Here is a 26252-nt window from a genome sequence, read left to right on the forward strand (position 1 = left end):
CTCTGTGCAGAGCTGGGGTCCAGCCGGCACTTCTGTTAGGGGGTCAACCCAACGAGAGCGGCTGCTTAGGCGACCTCCGTGCCCCAGAGGTCACACAGCTGTCAGTCTCCTCCGTCAAGGGCTGGAATGTCTCAGAAAAACACTGAACTTTAAAACTGCGATTTGACCAAACTGTTTTTCGGAGCCCATGAAATGAGAAGCTGATAGTGAAACTTTGGTCATTTCTGGGAAGGAAGGAAAGATGGTTTTGAAGAAGAACCTAGAATCTGGGTAAGTACCAAAATTCCCCACTGACTTTCATTTATTAAATAGAACCACAGATTAATAAGTTTATATAATTTCTTCCATTCTCTCTTGCTGGAGCAAAAGTCGAAGGAGCCTTTTGAACCTTGGCATCAGCTTTGCATTTTTCACTAAATAGAGACCTATTTTAGTTTAGTGATATTCAGCTAAAAATAGAATAAGTGTAGTAATCTGTTTAAATAAGTCACACTTAATTCTACAAAGCAGCCGTGAGGGTTTTACTTCCTTGACCCCAGCAACAGTACTTTATAACAATAGTAATAGTAATAATAATAGAAAAAGTATAGACTGGAAGCTTTTGTCCACAGTCCTATCTCCTAGGCTTATATACTAAAAGCAATCATTTTTATTGCCTCCAGAATATTATGCATATATCCCCACCCCTTCTTCCACGTATGGCTCTCTCCCGAAAACCTACCTTGCAACTGGTTCCTTCACCCTTCCCTGGCTGTCTGCTGCCTGCCGGTTCAAGCAGGGACCCCTGAGGCAGCTGCCCATCGCCACACAATCAGGGGTCAGGTCAGGTCAACAATGGGCAGATGAAGGGCCGAGTGAGGTCACGCTGGGTGCATTATGATCCCTTATGGACAGGAGCCCTTTGGGGGACAGGTGGGAACTACTCAGGCTTGAGCGGTACCAACCCCCCAGAGAAGGAAGGGAGGAGGTGGGGACTGTGTAGGTGCTCCTTTCAAAAGGTTTTGTTAAAAATACACACACAACTAAGCAAAGACAAGAAGCGATAGCTGATGAATGATAGATAGTCAAAGAAGAGGCCTGTTTGGTTTTTACAGAGCAGGTGGGGGCCTCATCCACGCGCCTGCAAGAGGAGGGACCCAGGACTCAACGGAAGGTGCCTCAGACCAGAGCAGGAGCCCATTTGTTCACCATTCACAGAGAAAAGCCCCCTCCGCTGGCGACCGGGCTCGGGAGAGCGTTCTCCCGTGTGAGAGCCGTAAGGAGACACTCAGGCTGTGAACCACTTAGCGTGGCTCTCGGCTGGTTCACAGGCGCCCACAGGCGCTTTGCCCTCCACACCAAAACAGGCGCCAAAGTGTTTCCGTAAATAAGAGAGAAGCTTCTGCCCGCAGGAGCCCAGGAACGAGGGACAGCCTCACTCCTCCATTCGAAGTGCTGGGTGTCACCTCCCCTATTCCATCCGGGGTGAGTGCTCCGGTCACCGAGGGAGCAGCACGTCTGTTACAAAGGAAGGTGCCGCAGAGGATGACAGGCCATCGAATCGGCGCAGGGCTGGGCTGGGGGCGAGGCGCAAGCGTGCCTTGTGCAATTACCGGGTCAGATCCTCTTATTTAAAGCGTTCGTGTTTTGTTGGCTATGGGACATTTTGAACGTATTTTCAATGAGAAGATATTACATCGTGCTGTCTGCCTCGGTTGCAGGGCCTGGGGCAGCCCCTTCGGGGGCACCAGCGGCTGGTCCTCAGCGCCTCGCCTGGTCCTGGCTGTGGGGCCCAGGGGTCTGCCTGGAGAAACGCGCTCGTTCTAACCAGCTCTGGTTTCCAGCTTCCACCTGGAGGACCCGGGACCCTCGAGGGAAGGTTTCAGAGCCAGGGTGCATTTGCCCAGAGGTGAGATACATGTACGTTGAACGAAGACTTCATGTAACAAGACAGGCCTGTTATTTATTCAGGAACCACCACGGAGCCCTAGGTTTAACCCGAGACCCGTCCAGAAAGCGACGGCGGGGGGGGGGGGGGGCGGCACGTCCTTGCGGTGCTCGGTCCCCTCTCCCTGTGTGCCCGGCCCTGTGCCCTTCACTTACGTGCACCTTCCAGAAGGGCTGTTTCCACACCCCTCTGCCTTGGCTCGTATCGTGTCCGTCTGGAGAGAAACACTTTGTCCCACTCGGCTTTGCGACGCAGTGGATAGCAATTTACAAAGCAAAGTCTCCCCTCAAAGACCAGGCCTGAGGGCGACAAAGGCCGTCCCTCGAGGGGTCTACAGCCAGATGGAGAAAGAAAACGTGACCCGCACGTCAACCAGGCGCCACTGACTGAGAGGCAGGAACCTAAAGGGAGCGGGGGCTTGGGCAGAGCAGAGGAGGGGGGGTCACTCCCTGGGGGTCAGCGACGGTGTCCCCGAGGAGGAGGTGCTTGGCGGGGACCGGGTGGACGAGGCCCGCGCTGGGGGATGGCATGGGGCAGCTGAGGGCATACAAGGAAGCTGGGTGCCACCGGGTGTCGGGGTGGTGATGCCTTCACAGGGGGAGTTTCTGACGGGCTGTGACGGGGGGCGGCCAGGGTGCCGGGGGAAGTTGTACAGGAGTTCCCACCCAAGGCTCTTGTCCCTACAAGTCACCCTGAGTCGTGTCCCTTGGGGTCACTTTGTTTCCATGTGTGGAAAGTGGATTTGCATGGGGAGCATGTGTGTGCAGTCCTGGGCCTAAAACGATTCCTTCCTGGCCAGGTGCGAAAGAAAGCTTCTGTAGGCTCCGCCTAAATCAGCGAGGTTTTGAAAATATTTCTCTGATTTTTAATTTTATTGATTTCAGAGAGAGGAAGGGAGAGGGAGAGAGTCAATGATGAGTCATTGGTTGGCTGCCTCCCGCACGCCCCTGCTGGGGATCGAATCCCAACCCTGGCATGTGCCCTGACCGGGAATCGAACTGCGATCTTCTGGATCCCAGGTCGACACTCAACCGCTAGCTACACCCTCAGGACTTTCTCTGATCTTTTAAAGGAAGGTGTCCACATCATGACACTTCACCCTAATTATGGCATCGTAAGGAAGATGCCCCCAGAAATCACAGTGCCACTTGCACACATTAAAAAATGACAGTAATTTTAAAAAGTGATAAATATCATTTCATGTCTACTGAATGTTCACATTTCCCCAGTGGTTCCAGGAGTTAGCTCCTCGGCTGTTGATTTTTATCGCTGGTCCAGTTTTGATCTAGACCAGCGTGGAGTTAGGCTGTGTCTTCATTGTTCGGAGTGAACATTCCTCAGGAAACACCAGGCGCTGCTCAGGGGCCTGGAGGAAGGGGAAGCCCGTTAGTGGTTTTCATGCTTTTCACGGTCAGGATCCACCCTGACTCGCACTGCTTGCAATTGTTATTATAAAAGTAACACACTGTGATTCAGAAGCTCACCACAGAAGAGAGAAAGTTCTTCCGGAATCACCTTCCAACCCTAGAGACCAGCAATAGCATCTTAAATTCATTTTTATGGAGATAGAATTGACATATCACATTATATGAGTTCCAGGTTACAACATAAAAATCTGATATTTGTATATTTTGCTAACATCCATTAAAACACATGGGTACAGTATATTTCCTTGTAATGAGGGTTTTTAAGATCTAATCTCTTAGCAAGTTTCAAGTATACACACAGTATTATTAACCGTAGTCACCTTGCTGTACTTTACATCCCCAAGGCTTGTTTCTTTTATAACCAGAAGTTTGTACCTTCTTACCCTCTTCACCCATTTCAGGCCCCCCCAGCAACCACCAATCTGTTCTCCAATCTGAGTCAGTTTTTTTAGATTCCACATACAAGTGTGATTAGACACTATTTGCCTTTCTCTGACTTATTTCACTTAGCATAATGCCCCCAGGTTTCCTTCATGTTGTTGCAAATACAGGACTTCCTTCTTTTTCATGGCCAAGTAATATTCCATTACAAGTATGTACCATTTTTCTTTGCCTGTTCGTCCGCTGATGAGCACTTAGGTTGTTCCCACATCTTGGCTACTGTAAGTAATGCTGCAGTGAGCGTGGGGGTGCATATGTTTGGACCTGCTTTCCTTTCCTTTAGGTATGTATTCCGAAGTAGGGTAGCTGGATCACATGGTAGCTGTATTTTTAGTTTGGTGAGGAAGCTCCATACTGTTTTCCATAGTGGCTGTGCCAATTTACGGTCCCACCAAAAGCGAGCAAGTGTTCCTTTTCTCCGCACCCTTGCCGTCGGCTTTTATCTTTCTCTTTCTTAGTAGTTATCCCAACAGACACGATGTCATACTGTGGCTTTACCTTGTGTTGCCTGGGCGAACAGCAACGCTGAGCGTCTGTTCACGTGCTGGTGGCCACGCACTGCAAAGGAAACAACAGCAGCGTGAAAAGGGAACCTACGAAATGGGACAAACATTTGCCAACCATAGATCTGAGAAGGGGCTGGTGTCTGAAGTAGATAGGGCACTCCTAGAACTCAACAGCAAAGAACAACCCGATAAATGGGCAAAGGGCCTGAATAGACATTTTGCCAAAGAGGACGTACAGACGGTCGTGGAACTTTGACGGGGGCTGCACTGAGCTTGCAGCTGCTTCTGGAATCATACCTTAAATTTACAGAAAAGCACGTGGCTGGCCTGGCCTCGCGGGAGGGGGCCGGCGAGGGCCACATCATCGCCACCTTGTGGCGGCTGTTCGCCGCGTCGCCCTGAGACGCAGAGCTGCTGCCGGCTTCCCGCGGGCCTGAAGCCCCCGTTCTGCCCGAGGGGTTCTGTGATTTCCCCTCGAGCTCTTACAGTGGTGTCGATCCCCTCAAACAACCAGCTCTTGTTCTTAATTCTCTCCTGTGTGCACATTTGCTTTTCATTCATTTTACTGTGGGTTTACCTCCCTTAATTCTAGTTTCTTGTGGTGGAAATTTAGCCGGTTGACTTGTGAGCTGTTCTCATTTCGACCATAAAAGCATTTCAAGGTATACATTTCTCTCTAAGCACTGCTTTAGCTGCATCCCCACAAATTCTGACGTGCTCGATTCATTCATTTTTGATTTGTTTAAAATATTTTCTAACTTCTCATGTGGTTCGTCCTCTGACCCATTGGAAACATGTTGATTAATTTCCACATATTTGGAGATTTTCCAGATAGTTTTCTCTTCTTGATAACTTTGCAAATTCCACTGTAGATGCTCACATGCACTGGATGATTTTAAACTGCTTTGATTTTTGAGACGTGCTTTATAGCTCAGCATGAGGTACATTGTGTAACATTTTAATGTATTGGGTGGAGTGTCCTGTAAATTTCAACTGGGTCATAGTGGATGACACTGTCCTTCAAGTATTCTGTATCTTCACTGATATGCTGGTATTTTGTCTGCCTTTCCTTTTCATTACAAGCAGAGAAATGCTGAAATGTTGAAATATCTACTTGTAATTGTCAATTTGTCTGTTTCATCTTTCATTTCTATCTGGTTTTCTTTAAAATTTTTGAAATTCTGCTATTGGGTGCATTCTGATTTAGTATTAATATGTGCTCCTGGTGAACTTATCACTTTATCATCGGGAAAAATACCCCTGTTTATCTCTGGTAATACTCCCCATCCTAAAATATTCTTGATTTACAGTCAATTAGCCCATAGAGCCTTTTCTTTTCTTTAGATTAATATTTCCATAGCGTATCTGTTTCCACCCTTTCATTTTCAGTCTATCTCTTCATGTTTGATATCTCAAGTGTTTTTGTTTTTCTTTTAAAAAAATAACGTGCATCTGAGTCTCATTTTTTACTGAATTGACAATCTCTCCCTTTAAGACAAAGGGTCTAGAATCTTTGCAGCAGAATTCATTCCATCACGTAGAGCCAAATTTCCATCTAGCATAATTTTTTCTTCTCACTGAAGAATTTTTTAAAAAAAATAGACTTACAAGAGCATTGTAATTAGCTCTTGTAAGTCCCTTTTTGCTAATTCTATCATCTTTGTCATCAGGGGGTCTGTTTGTACTGATTGACTTTTCTCTTGGTTATAGACCATATTGTCTTGCTTCTTTGCAAACCTGGTATTTCTGATTGGATTCAGTATATTATAAAGCTTATATTGTTGAGTGATGAATTTTGTTGTTTTCCTTTCAAGAATGTTAGATTTATTCTGGCTCACATTTGCAGATCAGTTTGATTCTTTCAGGAATGGTTTTTAAAAAATTTGTCAGAGTAGTTCCAGAACCATTTAACCTAGAGCTCAACGGCCCTACTATGTAAGAAAAGGCGAGCAAACAACAAACAAACTGAAGGAGTTGGGTAGCAAACTTCCCCAGAATCGCAGAAATCCCCTTGAAAACGAGGGAGACATTTCTGACAGGAACTGAAAACAGGTCCTTATTGGTCTGGGAAGCTTGCCCCCAGGAGGGTAATGGCCTTAAGAACAAATGTGAAGCATTAGCATAAAACAAAGCCATTTGTTCATGTGCATTTTATAGTTTCTACTGATCACTGTCTCTCACACCTGCCTTTCTGTAGCTCACAATAAAAATCGCTGGATGGTGAGGAGGGTTGTTGCAGCGCCTCCAGAGCCTCAACCCTCTGCATCTCCACCTGAATTCTACACTCTCCGTGTCTCGAGTTTTCTTCGCGTCCCGCGAGCACAACACTACCACTAATGCAATTCCCTTCTGAGGACTTTCTCGCGGTGTCTCCCCTTTGCTGGCGGCAATGCATGTTTTCCAGCCTGTATGTGTCCCTGGAATTGCTCACCTAACCCCCACTGGGTGTTTTCCTCTGGCTGGGGAATTTTACCCGAGTACGTGCTCAGGTCAGTACTCAGGCCAAGATTCATGGGGCCCCTCTGCAGCACTCAGGAGCTCTGCCCCCACCCAGATGCCCCTTTCTGGTTTTATGCCCTGGAAATGGGGATATCTCTTGCTGTTGGAGACCTCAGTTGCTTTGACTCAGAGGATTGCTGGTCTGTAGGCCTGGAACCCAGCAGGCTGGAGATATTGTAGGTCTCTCCTCAGTTTCAGTCTTGTACTGCTTGTTGCCCAGCGTCTGAAACACTTGCCTCACATTGTTGTCTGGTTCTCTCGTTACGTACCGTGGGAGGCTAGTTCCCACAGCAGTTAATTCTTTTCTGATGCAAGGTGCTTTACTAGGCAGGGCAGAAATGACTAAGGCAAGGTCCTCGCCGTGGCCAGTGTGCTCAGTGGGTTGGGCTTCGTCCCATGCACCAAAAGGTGGCCAGTTCAATTCCCGGTCAGGGCACATGCTTGGGTTGCAGGTTTGATTGTCAGTCAGGGTGCATACTAGAGGCAACTGATTGATGTTTCTCTCTCACATCAACGTTTCTCTCTCTCCCTCTCCCTTCCTCTCTCTCTAAAATCAATTAAAACATATAAAATTAAAACAAAAAAAGACAAGGTCCTTGCCCTTGACAATGTGTCAACCATGAAAGATTGAAGATATGTAAATGTATATAATGCAAAAAAAATCAAACAAGATTCATAGGTAGAGCACTCGAGTCAGACCCCTGTGGAGAATCAGAGGAAAGATCATATTTGTTGGGAAAAGGAGCTGTGTTTTCAAGAAGGAGGTAGAATTTGAGATGGCTGCTGAGGGATGGGGTAAAGTTTAGAGAAAAAGCTGGGTGAGAGTTTCTATGTCAGGTACGAGGTCAGCCAGAGCAGAGGAAAACATGAAAATTTGAGGCGAGCCAGGAGACCCTTTTCTCTGAGGTGTAAATTGTTCACAAGGATATGGGATGCCCAGCCAGTGTGGCTCAGTTGGTTGAGCATCCAGCCATGCACCAAGAGGTCACGAGTTTAATTCCCTGTCAGGGCACGTGCCCTGTTTTGGGGCTCAATCCCCAGTAGGGGGTGTGCAGGAGGCAGCTGATTGATGTTTCCTTTCATCAATGTTTCTATCTCTCTCTCCCTTACTCTCTCTCTAAATAATCAGTAAAATATATATATATATATATATATATATATATATATATAAACAAAGGCTTGGGGTGACCCCTGTGGGATGCACTGAGGTCCTGGAGGTAGATTTGATGGGGAGATACAGTGTCGGATGGAGGAACTGGGAAGCTCAAAGGCGGGAGTGACAAAAGCGCAAAGAGAGTATTTCAGGACAAACAAGGAGTCTGATTTCTCTGGGGTATAAAATGGACAAGAGGAATAACCCTTGGAAACTCAGTTCAGGCCCCCCGTGGGTTCCCCTAGAGGTCATACTTTACTTGAATTAAAGGCGAGTCATTAACTCTTTCTAAGTAGCCTATTGGGCAGCGACGACCACAATAACCAGAATTCTAAAAACACAAACTTCTGATATTTTTGGAAAAATATTTAATGTCGCGTTGCTTCCATAAAATCCCAGCAGGTGTCTCCGTCCTTTGCGACAGTCTCACGCCCTGGGGACCGGCCCCTTCCGTCGTCGGCAGCATTTCCGGCCGCCCAGGGAGCAGTTGCCTATGTGCTCCTCCTTCGGGAGGCAGCTGGTCAGCGCGCAGCGGCCACTTCTAATCCTGCAAAAATACTTCTGCACGGAGCTTATGAGTCCTGCATTGCCTGCGAGGAGAGAACAGAATATGTGGGAAGGTTCTAGGGAGGCTTTGGGTATAAATGCAAGGTTTTTGGAAGTCTTCAAGCACACTGATTTATCTTTTTTTTTTTTAATTTCTTTCTTTTTTGTTCTATGAAATCAGGAATAAACTAGAAGGTAGCACCAGGCATCCAATCAGCAAAACCTCTAAGGGCTGCAGCTCACCCGTGAACCCCCGTGGCGCTGGCAAGTGTGACCATGGGGAGTGCCCGCAGGAAGGGACTTGTGGAAGGGCCGGCAGTGGTCCCCGGACCCCTCCAGTGACCAGAGACTCCGCCTCCAGCCGCTACGCTAAATAAAAAGGGAGTCTGTGCTTCTGTTCTCAGATTAAATCAACCTTTCCTGTTGGTATTAAAATTTCCCCCGGTCTCATTAACAGGTATAACAGTATTTCCATAAAAAGGTTTCTTTTGGGAGCTACTTTAGCCCGTTCAGAGGGGAGGGGGTGGGGACTGGGTGAAAGCGGCGAAGGGCGTGAGAGGCACAACCTGGTGGCCACGAAGCAGCCACGAGGCAGCAAGTGCAGCTTAGGGAATATCGTCAATAGCATTTGCCATAACTGTGGATAGTGCCTGTTGGCTCTGCAAATGTCAAGGGGGGCACTTTGTAAAGCGTCTGAATGTCTCGTACACCTGAAACCAACACAAAATAAAACTGAAGACAAAAACCAAACGAAAAAAACATGGCTCGAGGAAGGTTGGGGAGCCTGCCTCCAGGCCTCGGCCTGGTCGGGGGGAAATCGGGCCTGTCCCCTCGGCAGGCCTGCCGGCCCACGGTGTCCGAGGATCGGGAAGGGCTGGCGCTGCGCCGTGCTCTCCGCCCTCTCCGCCCCCGCCCCGGCGCGTCCTACCTGGGACCGGCAGCAGGCACAGGAGCAGCAGGGCCAAGGCCAGGTAGCAGATCCTCATGGCTGCCGGCTTCCCGCGCGGACACTGCCCGGGAGACGTGCTCCTGGGCCTTATAAAGGCTCGCGGGCCGCAGGCAGAGCGAGCCGCAGCTGCAATTCCTGTCATGTCACAGTGATGACACATGACGTAGCTCCCGGTGCCTCATGCCAGTGCCTCTCACCACGCCGGCCACACCCGCTGAGCCGCAGGCTGGTCGCAAACCTGAAGGGTGAAGCAAAGTCTGGCACGAGCCTCGGGCTGTGCGATGCCCCCGGACCCCGGGCCCTGGTCCAGGGCTGGCTCCCATCTGGTTGAAGGCACAGGTGGGGGGACCCGCCTCCTCTCGGGCGCAGTCCGAGGGCATGTGGCTGGGAGCTGGCTGGCCCCCATGGGGCTGCCTCCAAGCCTCCTGCCTTCTTCCTGACATCCTGAGTGTTCGAGGCCCCCCTGGGAACACCGTCAGTCCAGCCCCCGACGGATTCAGATCTCGGCGTAAACGCGGCTGGGTCACACCCGGAGGCTGCACGGGAGCACTTGAAATTGAGATAAAACAGGATCAGCTTTTAGGTGGTGAAGAAAGGGAGGGAAAATGAGCCACCCTCATGAGCCCCTGACCCTGTGCCCCTCGGCCACCCTGTGCCCGTGGGGGGCTGTAGCTCGGGTGAAACACGGCTTAGACGTCACCGCTGTCTGAAAACTGCCTCATTCATGAGTCAAGAAGGTGCCTCATCTCCCTCCATCAGAGAAGGAGAATGCAGGGGTGATGTGTTTGATGGGCTGGCATCTCCTCCCCGTGGGTGACGCTCCCCACGCAAATGAGGGGCTGAAGAAGATGCACTCCCGACCTCCGGTGACTCAGGGCTCCTGAGCACTCAGGGAAGTCCAGGAAGCAGGTGACGTCTGCTGGACACAGCCAACTGCTTTTTAAATTTTGTCAGTTATTAGACTTGAATGTTCAGGAATCCAATCGGCGGGCTATTTTGCGAAGAGACAAACTGGGAGCCGAAGACGCCCTGCCCGCGCCTGGCTGTGCCCGGGCTGAGTGCAGGTACGGCCCGGCCCGCCCGCTGGGCTGTGTTGGCTCAGGAGTGTGCCCTCGGGGGCCGGGGCACCTGTCGGGCTCCGTAAGCAAACCCCGAACACCGACTCTAGGTAGAGACAAGTTCCATGCGCTCGGGTAGAAGAGGGGCTGGGAGGGGGTGAGGTAGAAAGAGGGATGGGCTCTGGTTCTTCCTCTCAAGCAGCTCTCACGGAGCTAAGGGCAGATGGGCAGACAGTCAAATAAACCACACGCGGTGGATTTTGATATGCACCACCCTGAGGCGATGGGAAGGTAGAAGCGGTGGAATTCATGCTGAAGGGCGAATTCAGGAGGCAGGCTTAAGAGGAATCTGGAATTGTAGACACCTGGTCTTCTTAAAAAATCTCACTTTCTTCCTAACTGTGGGATTTGACACAAAGCAGATATTTTTAAATGAGGGGGGAAGTGAGTGTGGGCCGGGGCAGGCGTTGGCTGTGGGAGAGTCTGTCTTACACAGGACGGGAGGGAGAGGGGGGTGGGTGTTGTAGGGAATTAGAGCCAGCTGCCAGCCCAGGCCCAGGGCTGGCGTCATCGGAGCCTCGGGTCCCTGGTGAGGATTCACTCTCCCACGGGAGAACCCACCTCCACGGTCATCCTTGGTCCTGCCTGCTCCTTCAAAGGCTGGGACGCGTGGCTCAGGCGACACCCCTATTTCACAAGACCTTCTTTGGAAATAAGAGGCCCTTTTCCTTGTCAGCTAATTTGGAAGCTGGGGATTGACGATTAGACTGTGGCGCCCTCCCAGCTCACGAATCGAATTTTAAGGAGCATTTATGTATTTTAAAAATATAGAAGTTGTGCATGTTTGTGGTGAAAATTCAAACGACAGAGGAATGAGACGGTGCTCCTCCCCTCTCCACCCTGAGGACCACAGTGACTGGTTTGCCTTCTTTTGGGCATATTTTACCTTTTTTTTTCTTTGAATGTCAAAAATACTTGCAGCCTCTCGAGTCTTAGCAGTCCCACGTTTACTGTCGAACAATTAATTGTGCCTAGAGAGTGTGATGGCATCACAAGAGTGGGTCCCGCTCCCTGGCCCTGGGGCTCTGAGTCACTGGGTGTTGGAAGCGCAGAGCCTGCGACTCCTGTACAGAGGCCCCGGGTTTCCTCCGGCTCTGAGTGGGCGCTTGTTCGAGGTTGATGAGGCCGAGAGAAAAGAGATTCAACCTTTCTGTTCATGTCAGTCGTGCTTCCCTCTAATTTTTTAAAGGCTCTTGTTAAAATGCGGAGCAGAGATTTGGTTGGCCCGAGTTTTCGGTCAGGGGGTAGCCCAGTGTGGAGGGCAGAACGCTAGGTGCGGAGTGAGACGTGTTCCCAGTTAACCGTCAGCCCTACCACTTATTATCTGGGCTTAAGCTTGAATAAATCACCGATGTCTTTGAGCGCCTGCCCCTCAGCAATAAGCTCAGAGAGCAATACCTGTCTTACTTCGCGCAGGGAGAGCCCTAGGAGTTAGCGATGGGAAGTTGACTTGCAAACTGCAAATTGCCAGGTGACCCACGGACTGCCCGCGTGGCCTCAGCAGGAATAGCTAACGAGGCGGCTGAGCGGCTTCGAGGTGCCCTGAAGACTGTGGCCCGGGGTCCCAGTGGGGGAACCCAAGGGTGCCACTCTTTATCTAACGTAGTGTGAGGGTGGCTCAGCCATTTCAGTCCTGTCATCACCAGGCAAAGATAAGCATTATCTCAGCTTTCTCTGAGGAAACCGAGGCTTAGAGAGGTTGAGTGGCTTGCCCGGGGCCACCCAGGCAGTAACGGGCAACGCTCTGAGCTGCAGGGATCTACGGGCATCTCTCAGGCACCCCTGCCCTCCAGCCACCACGTGGACCGGCCACAGGGATGTGCTGGCCCAAGAAGGGGAGGCAGGAATGGCCGAGCAGCAGGGTATTTCTCTTCCTGTACTTCAGGGGCACCTTCCTTGTGCCTCCAGGTGCCACCAGAAAGCCAGGTCATTCGTGGTCCCTGCTCCCCCTGGGCAGGGCTGCCACGACCCAGCATCGCTGAGGGGCCCATGTCCCACTGGGTCCATCACCTCCTTCCCCTTTGTCCTGGGCCCTAAGGAGGGTCGTGTCCTTCTGCTGTGACACGTTCTGAGATTGACTCGCCATACTTTCGGCTTCTCGCCTCTCCTATCACCTATAAACCAGTCGTCTACATTAAATACCCCCCCCCCCCCCCGGAGATTCTCAGAAGTATTTCAGTTTCCCTTGCTGGACTTTGACTGCCTCCCAAGGCCACGCTCCAAAGCACCAGAATATTAAAGTTCTGTGAATTCTCCCCTGGCGGCGACGTCGCTGTGTTGGCAGCAGCTGGAATCAAGCCCGCTGGGCCCCGAGCAGGGCGCTCATGAATCGAGCCAGTCAGAGGAAGGCCAGCGGCACCTGATCGCGCTCGTGTGGACTCGAATGAACAGAATCAACACAATAGAAACAGGCTCGTGGACGCAGAGAACAGGCTGACGGCTGTCAGACGGGAGGGGCTGGCGCCTGGGTGAGGAAGGTGAGGGGATTAAGCCAAAAAGAACAAACAATATGGGGTTTGCTGGAGAGAAAGGGGGTGTCGGGGGAGGTGGGAGAGGGTAAGGGGGGGTGAATAGTGTGGAAAGACTCGACTTTGGGTGGTGAGCGCACAATGCAGCGTGTAGACGATGTTTTATTGAGCTGTACGCTTGAAACCTGTGTGGTTTTATTAACCAATGTCACCCCAATAAATTCAATTAAAAAAATAACAATAATAAAAGTGGGCCACTCTGATCCAGCCAGACTCATTGACCCCCCACCACTGCCAAGGACGACAGGCTCACCCTCTCGGTTTCACGTGTGGCTCCAGCAGACTCAGCGACACTGCTTAGCTTTGGGGACGTGATTCCACGTTGATATTCTCAGCAGCTCTGCACAGAGAGGTCCCCGCAGTCCCTACTGGGGCACAGGTTCAAGTCCTCCCAAATTCCCATCCCTGACTTTCCTCCAAGCGAACACCATGTTAGCCTGGTGTTGCCTGAGGCTATCACAGGAAGAGGTGGGGGCACCGCGGGGTGGGGTGGGACCGTCGGGAGAGCGGAGCAGGAGCCGGGGCCTCCCGGGGGTGAGCCCCGGGCGGCGCCTCCGTGCGGGGCCGGGAGGGAACCGATCGCTGTGGGAAGGCCCGTGGGCTCACTGAGTTAATATTCACGCTCCACGCAGGCTGGCGCTCAAGGGCAGGCTCTTCCACTGCGGACACACCCAGGGGTGCCTGCCGGGGAAAAGACAAAGATGTCTTCTGAACGGATGCAGCTTCTGGGAGGTATGCCCCACATTCCTCTCTGCAGCTCGGATGACTTGATGCTATTCTTTCCAAGCGAGGAAACACCAGCGGGCTGAGGGCGCAGGGCTCTAAGAAAGGATGTGCGTGGGTGCACAGGGCTCTAGAAACGAGCTTTCTCACCACGTGTTTTAACTTGGGGACCCAAGGGAACAGGGACCCCTTCTCTCCAGCCCCTCCGGTCTTTATAGTTTCACCCATTCTGCGTCTTTCCCTCTCGTTTTAGAGGACGTGCTCCCTCTCGAAGGCTCTTCTCTCCATCCCCTTGGGACCCGCCTGTGTTGACCACACACCATCCCTTACCCTTCCTCTCTACGCCATTCTCTTACTCTCTCCCTCTCCACTGGCTCCTCCATGACGCTGCTCAGCTTTTTTTTTTACTTATAAATAACCTGTTACTGACCCTTCTTTTCTCCTCAAACCATTTCTCCACTCTCTTCTTTCATTTATTTTCAAATTTCTCAAGAGAGGGCTCTGCACTCTCTGTACCCCTGCTCCCCCCACCAATCGCTCCTCATTTATCGCTTCCTCGCATCTGCCCGAAGACACCCACGTGTCCCCCAGTCCTTCGGTAACCTTCGCATCTCCAGTCCAGTGACTCCAGTCGTCTGACTGCAACACGTGACGCGTGGGGCTGCTTTTAATTCTGAAACCGGTCCCTCCACTTCAGGTTCCTGAAACGTCTGTCACGTCTGCTCGATGTGAGGACCTGAGGACCTGGCGGGACAAAGGACACGCAGATGGACAATATCTGGGCGCTGGGCTCTGTGCTCCACCCGTTCTCGGTCTAATGCTGGAAGAGACACGGTCGCTGGCAGGGCAACACAGAATGTGAAAGACAGACACTTTCCAGTTTTCTCTCCAGTCCTTCTCACTGTCATCTGCGGTTCATTATAGCATTTTTCTTCCCCCCTTGGCCCCTGTGCTCGTCAAAGGGGACACTTTCAGGAATTTAGCATTATCATAGCAATGATAATAATGACCATCATCGTAATAGCTGACATTAGCTGAGCACATACTATGTGCCAGGCACTGCGCTGAGCAATTTGCAGGCATGGACTTCTCTTGATTCATGCATAATTCAATACGGTGGCTACAACTGCCCACGCTTCACAGATGAGAAGGCCAAGGCTTAGACAGGCCAGATAACGTGTCTCCTGGTCTTTTTACAAAACATTATTTTATGGTTGAAAGTATTACAGATGTGCCCTTTTCCCCCATTGATCCCCTCCCCCCCACACCTGGCCCCCGAGACCTTCCCCGTACTGTTATCTGGGCCCAAGGGTTACGCATACACGCGTGTAAGTGCCACCTGGTCGTCACTGCGTACGAGCTGTTTACTCCTGGCCCTTTCTTTGCCGAGCATAATCCTTCCTTGGGATGTGGATCATCCTGCCTCTGGGAGGATGACTTCTATTATCATCACTAGTCTGGGACACATTTCCGATTTTCCTGACTGATCCTTACATCCACTTGAAGGTCATTACCGTCTTGATAGTATCTATCACCTCTCCTTACCTCCGTGGGCGACCGAGGCTTCCCTCTGTCTGTAAACATCACTGTCACTTTCTAATTGTTTGATAACAGAGTCTGGAAACTGATTTTTCTCTTGTCCTAATTGCTCGAATGCAACCAACCACTCAAGGCATTTGGCCAACTCTTTCTACACACTGGTTTGCACAACCTACAGAGCCCAGCCCAGTGCCAGCTCCTCATGATCCAGGTCACCCCAGTTGAAAGTGATCGCTCCCTACTCTGCATTTATGCAGAATATGTTTTGTTTTAGACTCGGTGCTGTTGCCAAACTCAGTAGTGAATGAATATCACACACTATCACTGTTGGTATTTCTTTTTTTCTTTAAAACAAAATTCTTTTTTTAATATGTCTTTATTGATTTCAGAGAGAGGAAGGGAGAGGGAGAGAGAGAAACATCAATGATGAGAGTCATTGATTGGCTGCCTCCTGCACGCCCCTGACTGGGGATCGAGCCCACAACCCGGGCATGTGCCCTGACCAGGCATCGAACCACGATCTCCTGGATCCTAGGTCGATGCTCAACTGCTGAGCTATGCCGGCCAGGCTGGTGAGCATTTCCTATTGCCTTTAATAGATGTTGTCTTTTCGCTTGTGTCTTTGTGTTATGAGGAAATAGATACTCAAGTCCTGTATTGCGTTCATCCTTTGAGGAGCTGAAAATCAGTTTCAAACTAGGAAACTTAGCAACAAATATCATGAAGGAGGAATAACCCCGGACTTAGGATAGAGAAGGAACACCAGCGGGTAATGCACAGTCAACAAAGGATTTAGGGCAGGAGAACAGTCCGAACAAATTTAAGTTTTAGCAAAAAAGTCACAGCAAATGTAATACGAAGGATGGATTAGAGGGTTGTGAGGCTCGAGGCCAGGAGACCAAGAGCCGAACTGAAGGTCGTTATGTTTCCAGTGTCAATGCGATAAAGAGAGAGACTTGAGGGCTGGAGCCACCTGGGAGGTAGAACCAAAAGTTGATATGACAGAAAAAGGAATGAAATCTCACCATTGTGACAACACGGATGGGCCTAGAGCGTGTTATGCTGAGTGGAATAAGTTAGACAGAGAAAGACAAATGCCGTATGCGTCCACTGATATGTGGAATGTAAAAAAACCAAAGTAAATGAACAAACAAAAGAGAAACGGACTCACAGACACGGAGCAGACTGAAGGTTGCCAGATGGGCGCGGGTGGGGAGGTGGGTGGAGAGGGGGAGGGATAGGAGGTGCCCACTGGCAGCTATAAAGTAGTGACGGGTGTAAAGTACAGCACAGGGAATATAGTCAGTCACTTGATGACAAAGCCATTGATCGGCTGCCGCCTCAAACCCAGCTGTGCAGGGTGCCGGGTGGCCTTGGCCTGCTGGCCCCGGCGTCCGTTTGTGAGGTGGCGAGTGTGTGGGCAGCTCCGGGGGCCTCCAGTGACCGTTGCCTGCTCATGCTCGGACTTGTGTGGAGCCCCCTCTTCCCTGCGGGCTGGCCTCACGGACTCACCTCTAACAAATGAAATACGGCAGAAAGGATGGCTACCGCCTCTGAGATTAGGCTGTAGAAAGGCTGTGGGTTCAATCTCGGGTGTCCTCTTGCTCTCTCATCTGCTCAATGATGGAAACCAGCGGCCATGAGTAGAGTTGCCCCGTGGGAGAGCCATGTGGCAAGGGGCCGAGGGAGACTTCTGGCTCACAGCCAGTGAGGGCCGAGACCCTCACTCTAATGGCCAGTGAGGGCCGAGACCCTCACTCTAATGGCCAGTGAGGGACCGAGACCCTCACTCTAATGGCCAGTGAGGGACCGAGACCCTGACTCTAACAGCCAGTGAGGGACCGAGACCCTCACTCTAATGGCCAGTGAGGGACCGAGACCCTCACTCTAATGGCCAGTGAGGGACCGAGACCCTCACTCTAACAGTCATGGAGGGACCGAGACCTTCACTCTAACAGCCAGCGAGGGGCTCACTCCTGCCACCAACCCCGTGAGTGAGTTTAGAGAAGTGGGCCCTAGAGCCTCAGCTGTGGTCAGCAGCGTGACTGCGACTCCGCGAGCCCTCCGTCCGGAAGCCCCAGCTGAGTCGCGCAGGGGCTTCCCACAGAAACAGATCACCAATGCTTGTTGTTTTCGGCCACTAATTTGGGATCGTTTGTGATGCAGGGATGGGTAACGGCTACCGTGAGATGCAGCGCAGACAGCATTCTACAAGGGATTAGCAGACCCGTGTGACAAGTTTACCGTGTGAATTTGGGTTCGCTGTTGACCCATCCGGGCTCTCCGTCTCCTCGGCGCCTGTGAAGGGACAGGAATCACGGGTGTCAGAGATGACTCGGGTCTAACCCCCATAGTTCATTAAGCGAGTCACACTGGTTCCACCCCTAAACCACAGACACAAGCTGGAAGCCTGTGGGTGGAGTGTAGCCCCCCAACTTATTGCGATAATAATCGCCAACATTTAGGGGGCTGAAGATGCTGCATAAAAGTCCACATGTCCGGCTTCTTCAGAAAAATGTGAAGACGGCAGCGGCAGGGCCGCGTTCCTGCGTGCTAACGCCGATCTCTCCGGCCTCCCCGCGGACCCCGCGCGCCCGATGCCCGGCCCACTCACGTTTCGCTGGCCTGTCTCACTTCTGCGGGATGCCTGGCTCCCCTGGGCTCCAGGGAGCGGTTTAAGTTATACTTGACCTTGCTTTTGGATCTTCCCTAAAACAGACCAAGGGTGTTGTTCTCTTACCTTCTGGACATGGCCTTTTGGGGGCTCCATCTGCCCTTGAGAAATGCTGGCTGTGCCATAGAACTTCACCCTCGCATCCTTCCCAGGGACCTCAGGGGAGCCCAGTCCGGAGCCGGGCCGGAGGCGCACCTGGTTTTCCGCGGGGCCTGTGTTCCCTGTCGCTTCCACACGCCTAGAAGGCCCGGTCGCTCCCCTCTGCACTCACTGCAGACACCGGCCTGCAGGCTCTGCAGAACCACTGCCATCTTCTCAACGAGAGAGAGCCACAGCATGTGCCAAATCATTTCTCTTAGTTTCCATCTGTCTTGAGTTGTGTCTTTTCCATCGCCACCTTCCAGCGTCTGTGTATTTTCCCGTCTCTCTCCCGTTTCTGTGGATTGAGCTCCGTCCTCTGTCTGTCTTGCTGTCTGTCTCTGCTCTGTGTTCCTGTGTCTGTCATTACCTGTCTCTTACTGTGTCCTGTTTTTGTCATGGTATGTGTGTGTGTGTTTGCGTGCACGCCCGCTGCCTGGGGGGGGGGGGGTCTCTACTGCTTTTCCTGAGGAGGTTGCCGTGGCCTTGGGGTCCTGAATGGCTGCAGTGTTTCCAGGTTGCTGCCTCCCTCTGCAGCCAGGGGGGCTTCCTGGAGGGGATGTCCCTCCTCCGGCCATGCAGGTGCCCCCAGGTTGCTGTGGGAAAGCGCGAGCAGATCGAACAACCCTACTTCTGCACCAGCCACACAGCTCTGCAGCGACAGGAAGGCTCGTGGGAAATAAGGTGAGAGGCAGGAACCCACCCTCCTTTCCTAGGGAGGGAAGAGTCGCCGAGGGGTTGTCCTCTTGCCCAGGACTGAGCATTCTCGGATCCCGGGGGGGCAGACAGAGGTGCTGAGTGTCGTTTCCATCTGAGGAACTTTGACCACAGGGACCTGGTCAAAGCCACCATTTCCTGGGGAGTTGGTTCATGCTTTTAAATGACTATTTTCAGCTCTGTTATGTGTGGCAACTGAATCCCAAGATTTCAAGGGATCCTCAAGGTCACGTAATACAACGTCTCACGCGACGGCCGAATCCTGCCTCTTCTCCAGCGCTCTGGTGTTGGGGACTCGCCGTTGCCAAAGGGACCCCATCCCGCTTCAGCTGCCGTGATCACCATCTGAGCTTTCTCCACACTGAGCCAAAACTGGGGTCCCCGAAGCTGGTTTCATGTTCGTCTTCTCCATTCCTGGTTCTCAAACCCCTCCTTTCTCTTTTCCTATTGCGTACACTGTGCCCTTATTTTATGTTTTGATTTAACTTTCCTCAGCTTGACGGAGGCAGTGACCAAACGCCAAGACACTAAAATTGCAGGTCGTGCTGATTCCCTACACATACGCGTCCGTGGTGAAGGATGCCCCGTCTAGGTGCCCACACGCCCATCTCCTCGCAGCTTTATTTTATTTATTTATTTATTTATTTATTTATTTATTTATTTATTTATTTATTTATGTTTTTGGTGCTAATCTTCCTTTTTTGTTTTCTAACCTTGAACACAAATTTCAGACTTGTCTCAAGTGGCCCAGCTTCACTAAGGCAGCTTTACAAACACAGACAGGGACCCGCACAGACCCACCCCAAGTCCACCAGACCCCTGCAAAGGGGGTCTTGGGCATAATATGCAATTCTTTTTTTTTAATCTTTACTGTTGCGGGTATTACAGATGTCTCCCCTTTCCCTCCTTGCCTCCCACCACCAGTTCCTTCCCACCGAGGCCTTCCCCACACTACCGGCTGCGTCCACGGGCTAGGCATATGCGCATATAAGTTCTTTGGTTAATCTCTCCGGGCCTCCCCTGCCCCTTCCCCCTGGGTTTCCTCAGCCTCTTTCATGTTTCCGTATCTCTTTTTATTTTATTCATAACATGCGATTCTGCAAAGCTGTGAGGGTGGCACTGAGAACCACAGGACTGGAGGAAGCCGATTTCCCACGAGGGAAGACACCTGGCAGGGACATAAACCTCGCCAGGTGGCTGGTCACCAGCTGGGCGCCTCTGGGCTCCTCCCCATAGCAACAGGGTGACAGCAAAGTGAAACGTGCAGCTTTTCCGGTTCCTCTGGCCATGCTCACCTGCTCACCTGCTCACCTGGGATGCACCGCGCCCAGCACCGGGCGCCACACCTGAACATTCAGTTTCGTGAGTCACCGTGACTCTTGGCTGTCAGCTGCTCAGGCGGACAGATGCCAGGCGACCCCGGGGAAAGGCCCCTGCTCGGGCTTACCTGCCCTGGTCACGGTGGGACCTTGCTTCCTGGAGCCCCCCGGTGCCCCCCCCGCCCCCCGCCCCCCCCCCCCCCCCCCCCGCTCTCCCAGGCCTTCCCGCATCTGCCCTGCTCACATCGAGGGAAGACACGTGAGTCTTGTGCAAGGAACTGGACGGACGGCTCGTCACTAAAGGAACAGGATGCTGGGGCTCAGTGGGGCAGGACGGCTTCCTTCCAGCACCCTGTCAGCTCTGACTTCCGGCCTCCAGGTGCTGGCACCCACCCTGGACGGGCCATGGAGGACCTCGCTGGGAGCCTGTCCCCCCCCCCTTCCCTGCCCCACTAGCCAGCCCACCCTGCCCCAGAGCTGAGCAGCCGGGGTTCCCGAGCCCTCTCCCCATCCTGGTAGGGCTGGTCTGGGTCACCCACCCGGACGCCACCCACTGGGCGTGCTCTTAACTTCCTTCATTTCTTCCTCCCTTCCTTCCTTCATTTTCCCTCCCCCCCCCCCCCCCCCGTTTCCCTCCACAGACGTGCAGCAGACATAGAACTAAATGGTCAGAAGAAGTGATGCGCCCGAGACAGGCTCTGGGCTGTGAGGGAGGCAAGTGCGGGTTCCGAGTGGAGGGGGTTCGAGCCCCTGGGAGTGCAGGGAGGGGAATGCCCGTCGTTCCTGGTTGCTCCCTGAGTCAGCTCAGAAGAGGAAGTTCTGAGGGGCACTAATCATACTTGTCTTGGGACAAGTCACTACAGGGAGGATGCAGACTTGCCCAGCCCTAACCCCACAGCCTGGCCCCTGCCTCCGCCGGCTGCCTGGGCCCCAGACCACCCCCAGGAACAGCCCAGCCCATCCTCAGTGGGTGGAAGGAGGGTCCCTGCTCCCAGGGCCACGTCCTCCAGGAGAAGAGGCACAGTCCTGGGTCGGCCAGCACCCCCTCCCCATCAAGAGCTGGAGGTGTCTCAGCAGGGGCAGGCAGGCGGATCCCTGTGGGGCGCAGACCTGGGACCCCAGGTCAGGATGCAGGGGACACAGACATTGCTTTCTACTCATACGCCTGCTTGCAATCCTGTCCCAGCTTCTCCTATGCATCCCTTGGGAAGCGTCCATGGGCAGAGCGAGGGGCAGACCTGGGTAGCACCCTTGGGTCCTCCTCCCAGGCAGCTGCGAGTCTGCTGCCTGGAGCCCCCTCCCCACAGCTGAGGGTCCTCAGCGATGGGCCCCTGGGGCATCCAAACTCCAGAAGGCGGCAGGGGCAGGAGGCAGGCCTGCTGGGCTTCATTGCCCACCGCTCTGCCCCTGGCCTGGCACCTCTCCCCAGTGAGAAGAGATGCACAGAGATGCTTTAACGTGCAGCCCTGACCTGTGACGACTCTGTCACTGTCCATCTGTACTTCTCAACCCCCCCCTTTTCTTTCCTTCCTCGGGACCCCCCACTCATGAGCACATTATCACAGCCGGTGGGAGGCTCGGAGGTGGCAGCGCGCCCTCTGCTGGTCACTGGAGGGGTCGTCGGGCTGCCTGCGGCCAAGGTCCTTTCTCGCTTGGAAAGGGGTCAGCACCAGGGGCACCCCGTTCTCTTGGAACCACAGCGGGACTTCTTAGGACCCCGTTGTCCTCCACGCTTTTAACAAGGGAAACGGGTGCCGTGCGGAGGAAGTAACCTGTCCTGTATTTCAGAGAGGAGAGCACGGACCTCAGGCCCGGGCCCGCCAGCGTTGCAGGTGCCTCTTTGCTACCACATGGGACTGGGTGTGCCATGGGACACCCAGCGTTGCAGGTGCCTCTTTGCTACCACATGGGACTGGGGTGTGGGGGGTGTGGGGAGACTGCCGCCAGGAAGGCCAGGCCGGGCCCGATTTCCACTAAAGCAGGTTTCCACTAGGAAAAGGTGAACGGTGCAGTGCAGAGCCGTTGCAGACCCCCTGCTGGTGGGTTCTGGGCTCAGCCCGGGGTCCCAGGCGGCTGTCACCTGCCATCGCCATGGAGGAAGGAGGCCATGGGGTCCCTCTCCTTGCTGTGCCCCATGGAGATCCCCCTGAGGGCCACTGATGCGGCCCTGAGCCTGCACCCACAGCCTGGCGAGCTGCGATGGGGCCCAGATGACAGGACCAGAGACCTCATTTCGTTTGGGGGAGATGAGGCCAAGAGAAGGGACTGGCTGGCCAACAGCAGGTGCTCAGTGGGAAACGTGGAGCCCGACCTGTTTCCCAGAGTCTGGGCACTGGCCTGTCCCCCATTGTTTATGTTTTTTGGTATTTTTAAAACTCTGGTGGCCGGGTGTGTGGGACGTGGAGTGAGGCTCTCTGGGCAGAGTCTGCCTGTCCCGAAGCATGAGATTTGGTTTCACTCGGGAGCAGGCGCTCACCCAGGTCTGGCGCGGGGCCCCTGCCCTCCGAGAGGGCGGGAGAGGCTCCACGGGGCTGCCTGTGGTTAGGAGGCCTCTGCTCTGTGAAACCCCACGGTTTATGTGATATATTCAGAAAATGAAAACCAGGAGTGAGTGTAGACGAGCTGGGAGAGGCCTCGGGCGTTACTCCAACATTCACTGAGCTTGAGCTGAGACGGGGGCGCCGGCCAGAGGTCTGCTTCCAGGTGACTCTGGAGGCGACTCCGCTTATCACGAGCAGCTGGATTCGGACGGTGGAGGGAAATGTTGAGACGAGGTATCTTATCAGGTGTCAGTGTGGAAAAAAGGCTGGGCACGTGGCCTCCTGCTCAGCGCATTTGGTTTTATTGTCTTTTTACACTTACCTGCCGTTCATCTTCACTGCTCTTGGGGCGACGGCTTAAAGAGATGGTATGAACGTGTTTGAGCAGCTCCAGAGAAAAGCAGAGGGGGGCCGGGCGCTCAAGGCAGTGTGTGTGCGGGCGAAGAGCCGTGGGACCTCCCATGTAGGATGTAAAACTGAAACTCGGGGCGCAGACAGCAGTGTGGTGGTTGCCAGAGGGGAGAGGGTGGGGGTGAAAGGGGCCTAATATACGGTGACCGGAGAAGATTTGACTTTGGGTGGTGGGCACACAGTGCAAGGTACAGATCTGGTAACCTAGAAACCCACACCTGAAACCTACATGATCCTATGAACCAATGTGGCCCCAATAAATTTAATAAAAAGATTTTAAAAAAGAAAGCTCAGGGGCTGGTATGAACAGGAGCCCTACCTTGCTTTACTTGCTCAGAAGTATGTTCCCTAGAGGTAAGTGGAACAACAAGCCCTTGACCAGGAGGCATGCGAGGAATTCCACTTATGAATGCTGAAGGGGCTTAACCTCCTGACTTCATTCCTACAATGGATTGTCTGTTAACCGGGTGAGGTTACTAAGAGCAAGTGTTTGAAAACAATAAAACCTTATGAATGTGTGACCTTCTGGGGTAATTACCGGAGGCGCCAGGGGAAGGAGGCAGAGTTCCCTGTGGCCTGGGAACAGGTAGGATGAGGCTGGAGTTACGGGGTGTGAGGAGGCGTCGCTCAGTGGACCAGGAGCGAGTGGGTTGGCTGTAATTCTGTCTCTCTGAGGATGAGATGGTTTAGACCTTGGTTTCTAGTCCACCCCCATCTTTGGGTAGATAAGAGACCCTCCGCCCCCTGGGAAACAGGGAAAGGAAGCAGAATGTTCCAAAATTCTGAAACCCTTTAAAAAAACACTAAAAAAGGCAAAGTGAGCAAGCTCTTAGGGAGATCCTTTCATCAGACCTTCTCCCTTGGGGCCGGACTCATTCAACAAAGGTTTATTGAGCACCTACTATAAGCCACACATTTCTCTAAGCCTTTGGGGTACTTGAAGTTCCTGGGTGCTTTCCAGCAGCTTCCATCTCAGCTCTGTCGTTCTTCGCTGGCCAGTTGTGCCTCTCTTCCTCGACACTGGATATGCAGCACCGATTCCAAGGGTCGGAGCAGATTTCAGCCTTTCTCTCACCGGAATGGCAGAAAAAAAGCCTGCAGGTTCCATGCTGCATAAGGCAGATGACATTTCGAATTCCGGGCGGAATATCGCCTATCGATACAATATGATGACATTGATATTCCCTTTGCCCAGAGGACGAAGGTGGAGCCCAGCGGCAGCCGGGCTCCGTGAGGTGACTATGTTCTCAGTGTTGACTTTCTGTGGACAAGGCCCAGGTGCCCGGGGCTCGGTTCCCCAGCTTTAAACAGGACAGGAGTCTACGCCTCAGGGTGCTGCCCGGAGCTGCTTATTTTATTCCACGTCTTTATGGTCTGACTGGGTCCTCGAGCTCCCTGGGGACGGGTGTGACCTGCTGCATTAGGGAAACAGTTTCGGGGAGCAGAGCGGGAGAATGGACGGGTGCATCTGGGTCTCCAGGGGAATTGGAAATAGTTCAGCTGGTGGCCCAATTTTTATTTTTACATCCTACAGCGAAAGGCATAAAGTAAAACCTCTCTCCGCACCCTAACCTGTGGACGTGTAGGTCGGGCACAAGCACCTTCTGTCCCCATCAGGAAAATATTTCATATTTTTCACAAGAAAAAAATTGTAGCTATGTGAGGTGATGGATGTTAACTAGACTTGTGAGGTTAATATTTGCAATGTATACAAATATCAAACCATTATGTTGTACACCTGGAACTATCATAATGTTATAGGTCAATTATACCTCAATAAAAAAACCAAAAAACCACATTTGTCTTTTGGGAACAAGAGAATTGAAAGAAAGGCCTTATGTCAGGTCTGCAAATGCCAACTATTGTGACTAAAAAAAAACTTAACTAAAAAGCCACCAACTCCCCTGCAGTGTTGGTCTTGCATGGTTTAAAAACCTTGCCCAATGCCTCAGCAACAGAGGAGGCCACGGCTCAGAGTCTGCATGAGTTTAGCTCTGTGGAGCTTTGGGGGGGGGGGCAGTGAACCAAAGAGAGGGCCCCGTGTCTAATGAAGGCGGAGGGGCCACAGCCTAGGTACCTGGAGATGTGGACTCTAGTCTTACTTGTTGCAATAATGAGCTATTTCTCCTTGGACAATTCATTTCACTGGCCCTGCCTCAGTTTTCTCATCTGTCAAATGGGCTCTGTGTGACTGACAACAGGTCTGTAACTGTGGACCCCACAGCAGAACCGTCTCAGAGGCGGTTTCCTCTCCCTGGAGAGAGTGGAGCTGTCCCAGGAGGTCCTCAGTCCCTTCGGCCTGCCCTTGCCTTGCAGACTTCTCACCCTGCATGGAGCACTCCTGTTTGTACCAGAGCGGAGATCCCTGCACCTCTCCACTGACCCTGCGTTTGTATTTTTAACACCCTGCACAGGGATATGACAATGGCCAAGACCTGAGCCTGAGGGGTCTCCCTGCACCCTAAGAGCACACAGACACACAGCCCTGAGGGGCCACCTGTCAGTGAATTCCTGCACCCCCCAGCCTCCCATTCCTCCCCCAGCCCCCCGTCGCTCCGTTACCTGAGCTCATTGGGACCAAGCAGTGGAGAACAGCCAAGAGGAAGAGGACCTTCATGTGCCCCGGCTCCCTCGCTTGCCCGGCCCTCCTGGGCAGAAACGCAAATCTGACAACGGGCGCAGTGGAGTGGAGAGCAGGCGGCACAAGAGTGGCACATTTATAGGGTTTGGGGACACTAATCAGCCTTGGGAACATTTATCTGGTCTACTGAGTAAGGCTGTGGGCAGAAGGTTCTGGATGCTCTTCTGTCTAAAAATAAACAGGTTTCTGTGTTCAGAGGAGGGGGGCTTGACCCCTCACTCAGTAAACCGCGGTTGATGGGAAATGGAACCCTCCGGTCTGGGCTCGGTGACAGGGACACAGATTTGCAGAGACGGCTCCCCTGCGTCCAAGCCGCTGCACACAGGGCTGCACCCTCAGCTGCACTCTGACAGGCCCACGGGCACCGGGGGACGGGCTCAAAGCCGCCCGTGGGAGCCTCATCATCACAGCCTTCAGTGGGACAGAGCAACGGGACCCTAACCCCAGCAGCAGCGG

General features: G+C 52.7%; 2 protein-coding genes across 2 annotated transcripts; both read right to left on the reverse strand.

Annotated features, from left to right (window-relative positions):
• Positions 1 to 8379: 8379 nt before the first annotated feature.
• Positions 8380 to 9485, reverse strand: LOC107541945 (beta-defensin 103A-like). Its single transcript, XM_016219131.2, has 2 exons — positions 9428 to 9485; positions 8380 to 8543 (listed from the first exon to the last, which is right to left on the reverse strand). The coding sequence occupies exons 1-2, from the start codon at positions 9483 to 9485 to the stop codon at positions 8380 to 8382; spliced, it is 222 nt and encodes a 73-aa protein (XP_016074617.2).
• Positions 9486 to 24075: 14590 nt separating this feature from the next.
• On the reverse strand, positions 24076 to 25772 carry LOC148093621 (sperm-associated antigen 11A-like). Its single transcript, XM_087815027.1, has 2 exons — positions 25718 to 25772; positions 24076 to 24308 (listed from the first exon to the last, which is right to left on the reverse strand). The coding sequence occupies exons 1-2, from the start codon at positions 25770 to 25772 to the stop codon at positions 24076 to 24078; spliced, it is 288 nt and encodes a 95-aa protein (XP_087671153.1).
• Between the last annotated feature and the right edge of the window lie 480 nt (positions 25773 to 26252).

Source organism: Miniopterus natalensis, chromosome 2 (genome assembly GCF_054644295.1).
Source record: "Miniopterus natalensis isolate mMinNat1 chromosome 2, mMinNat1.hap1, whole genome shotgun sequence".
In the NCBI taxonomy this organism is placed as follows: domain Eukaryota; kingdom Metazoa; phylum Chordata; class Mammalia; order Chiroptera; family Miniopteridae; genus Miniopterus; species Miniopterus natalensis.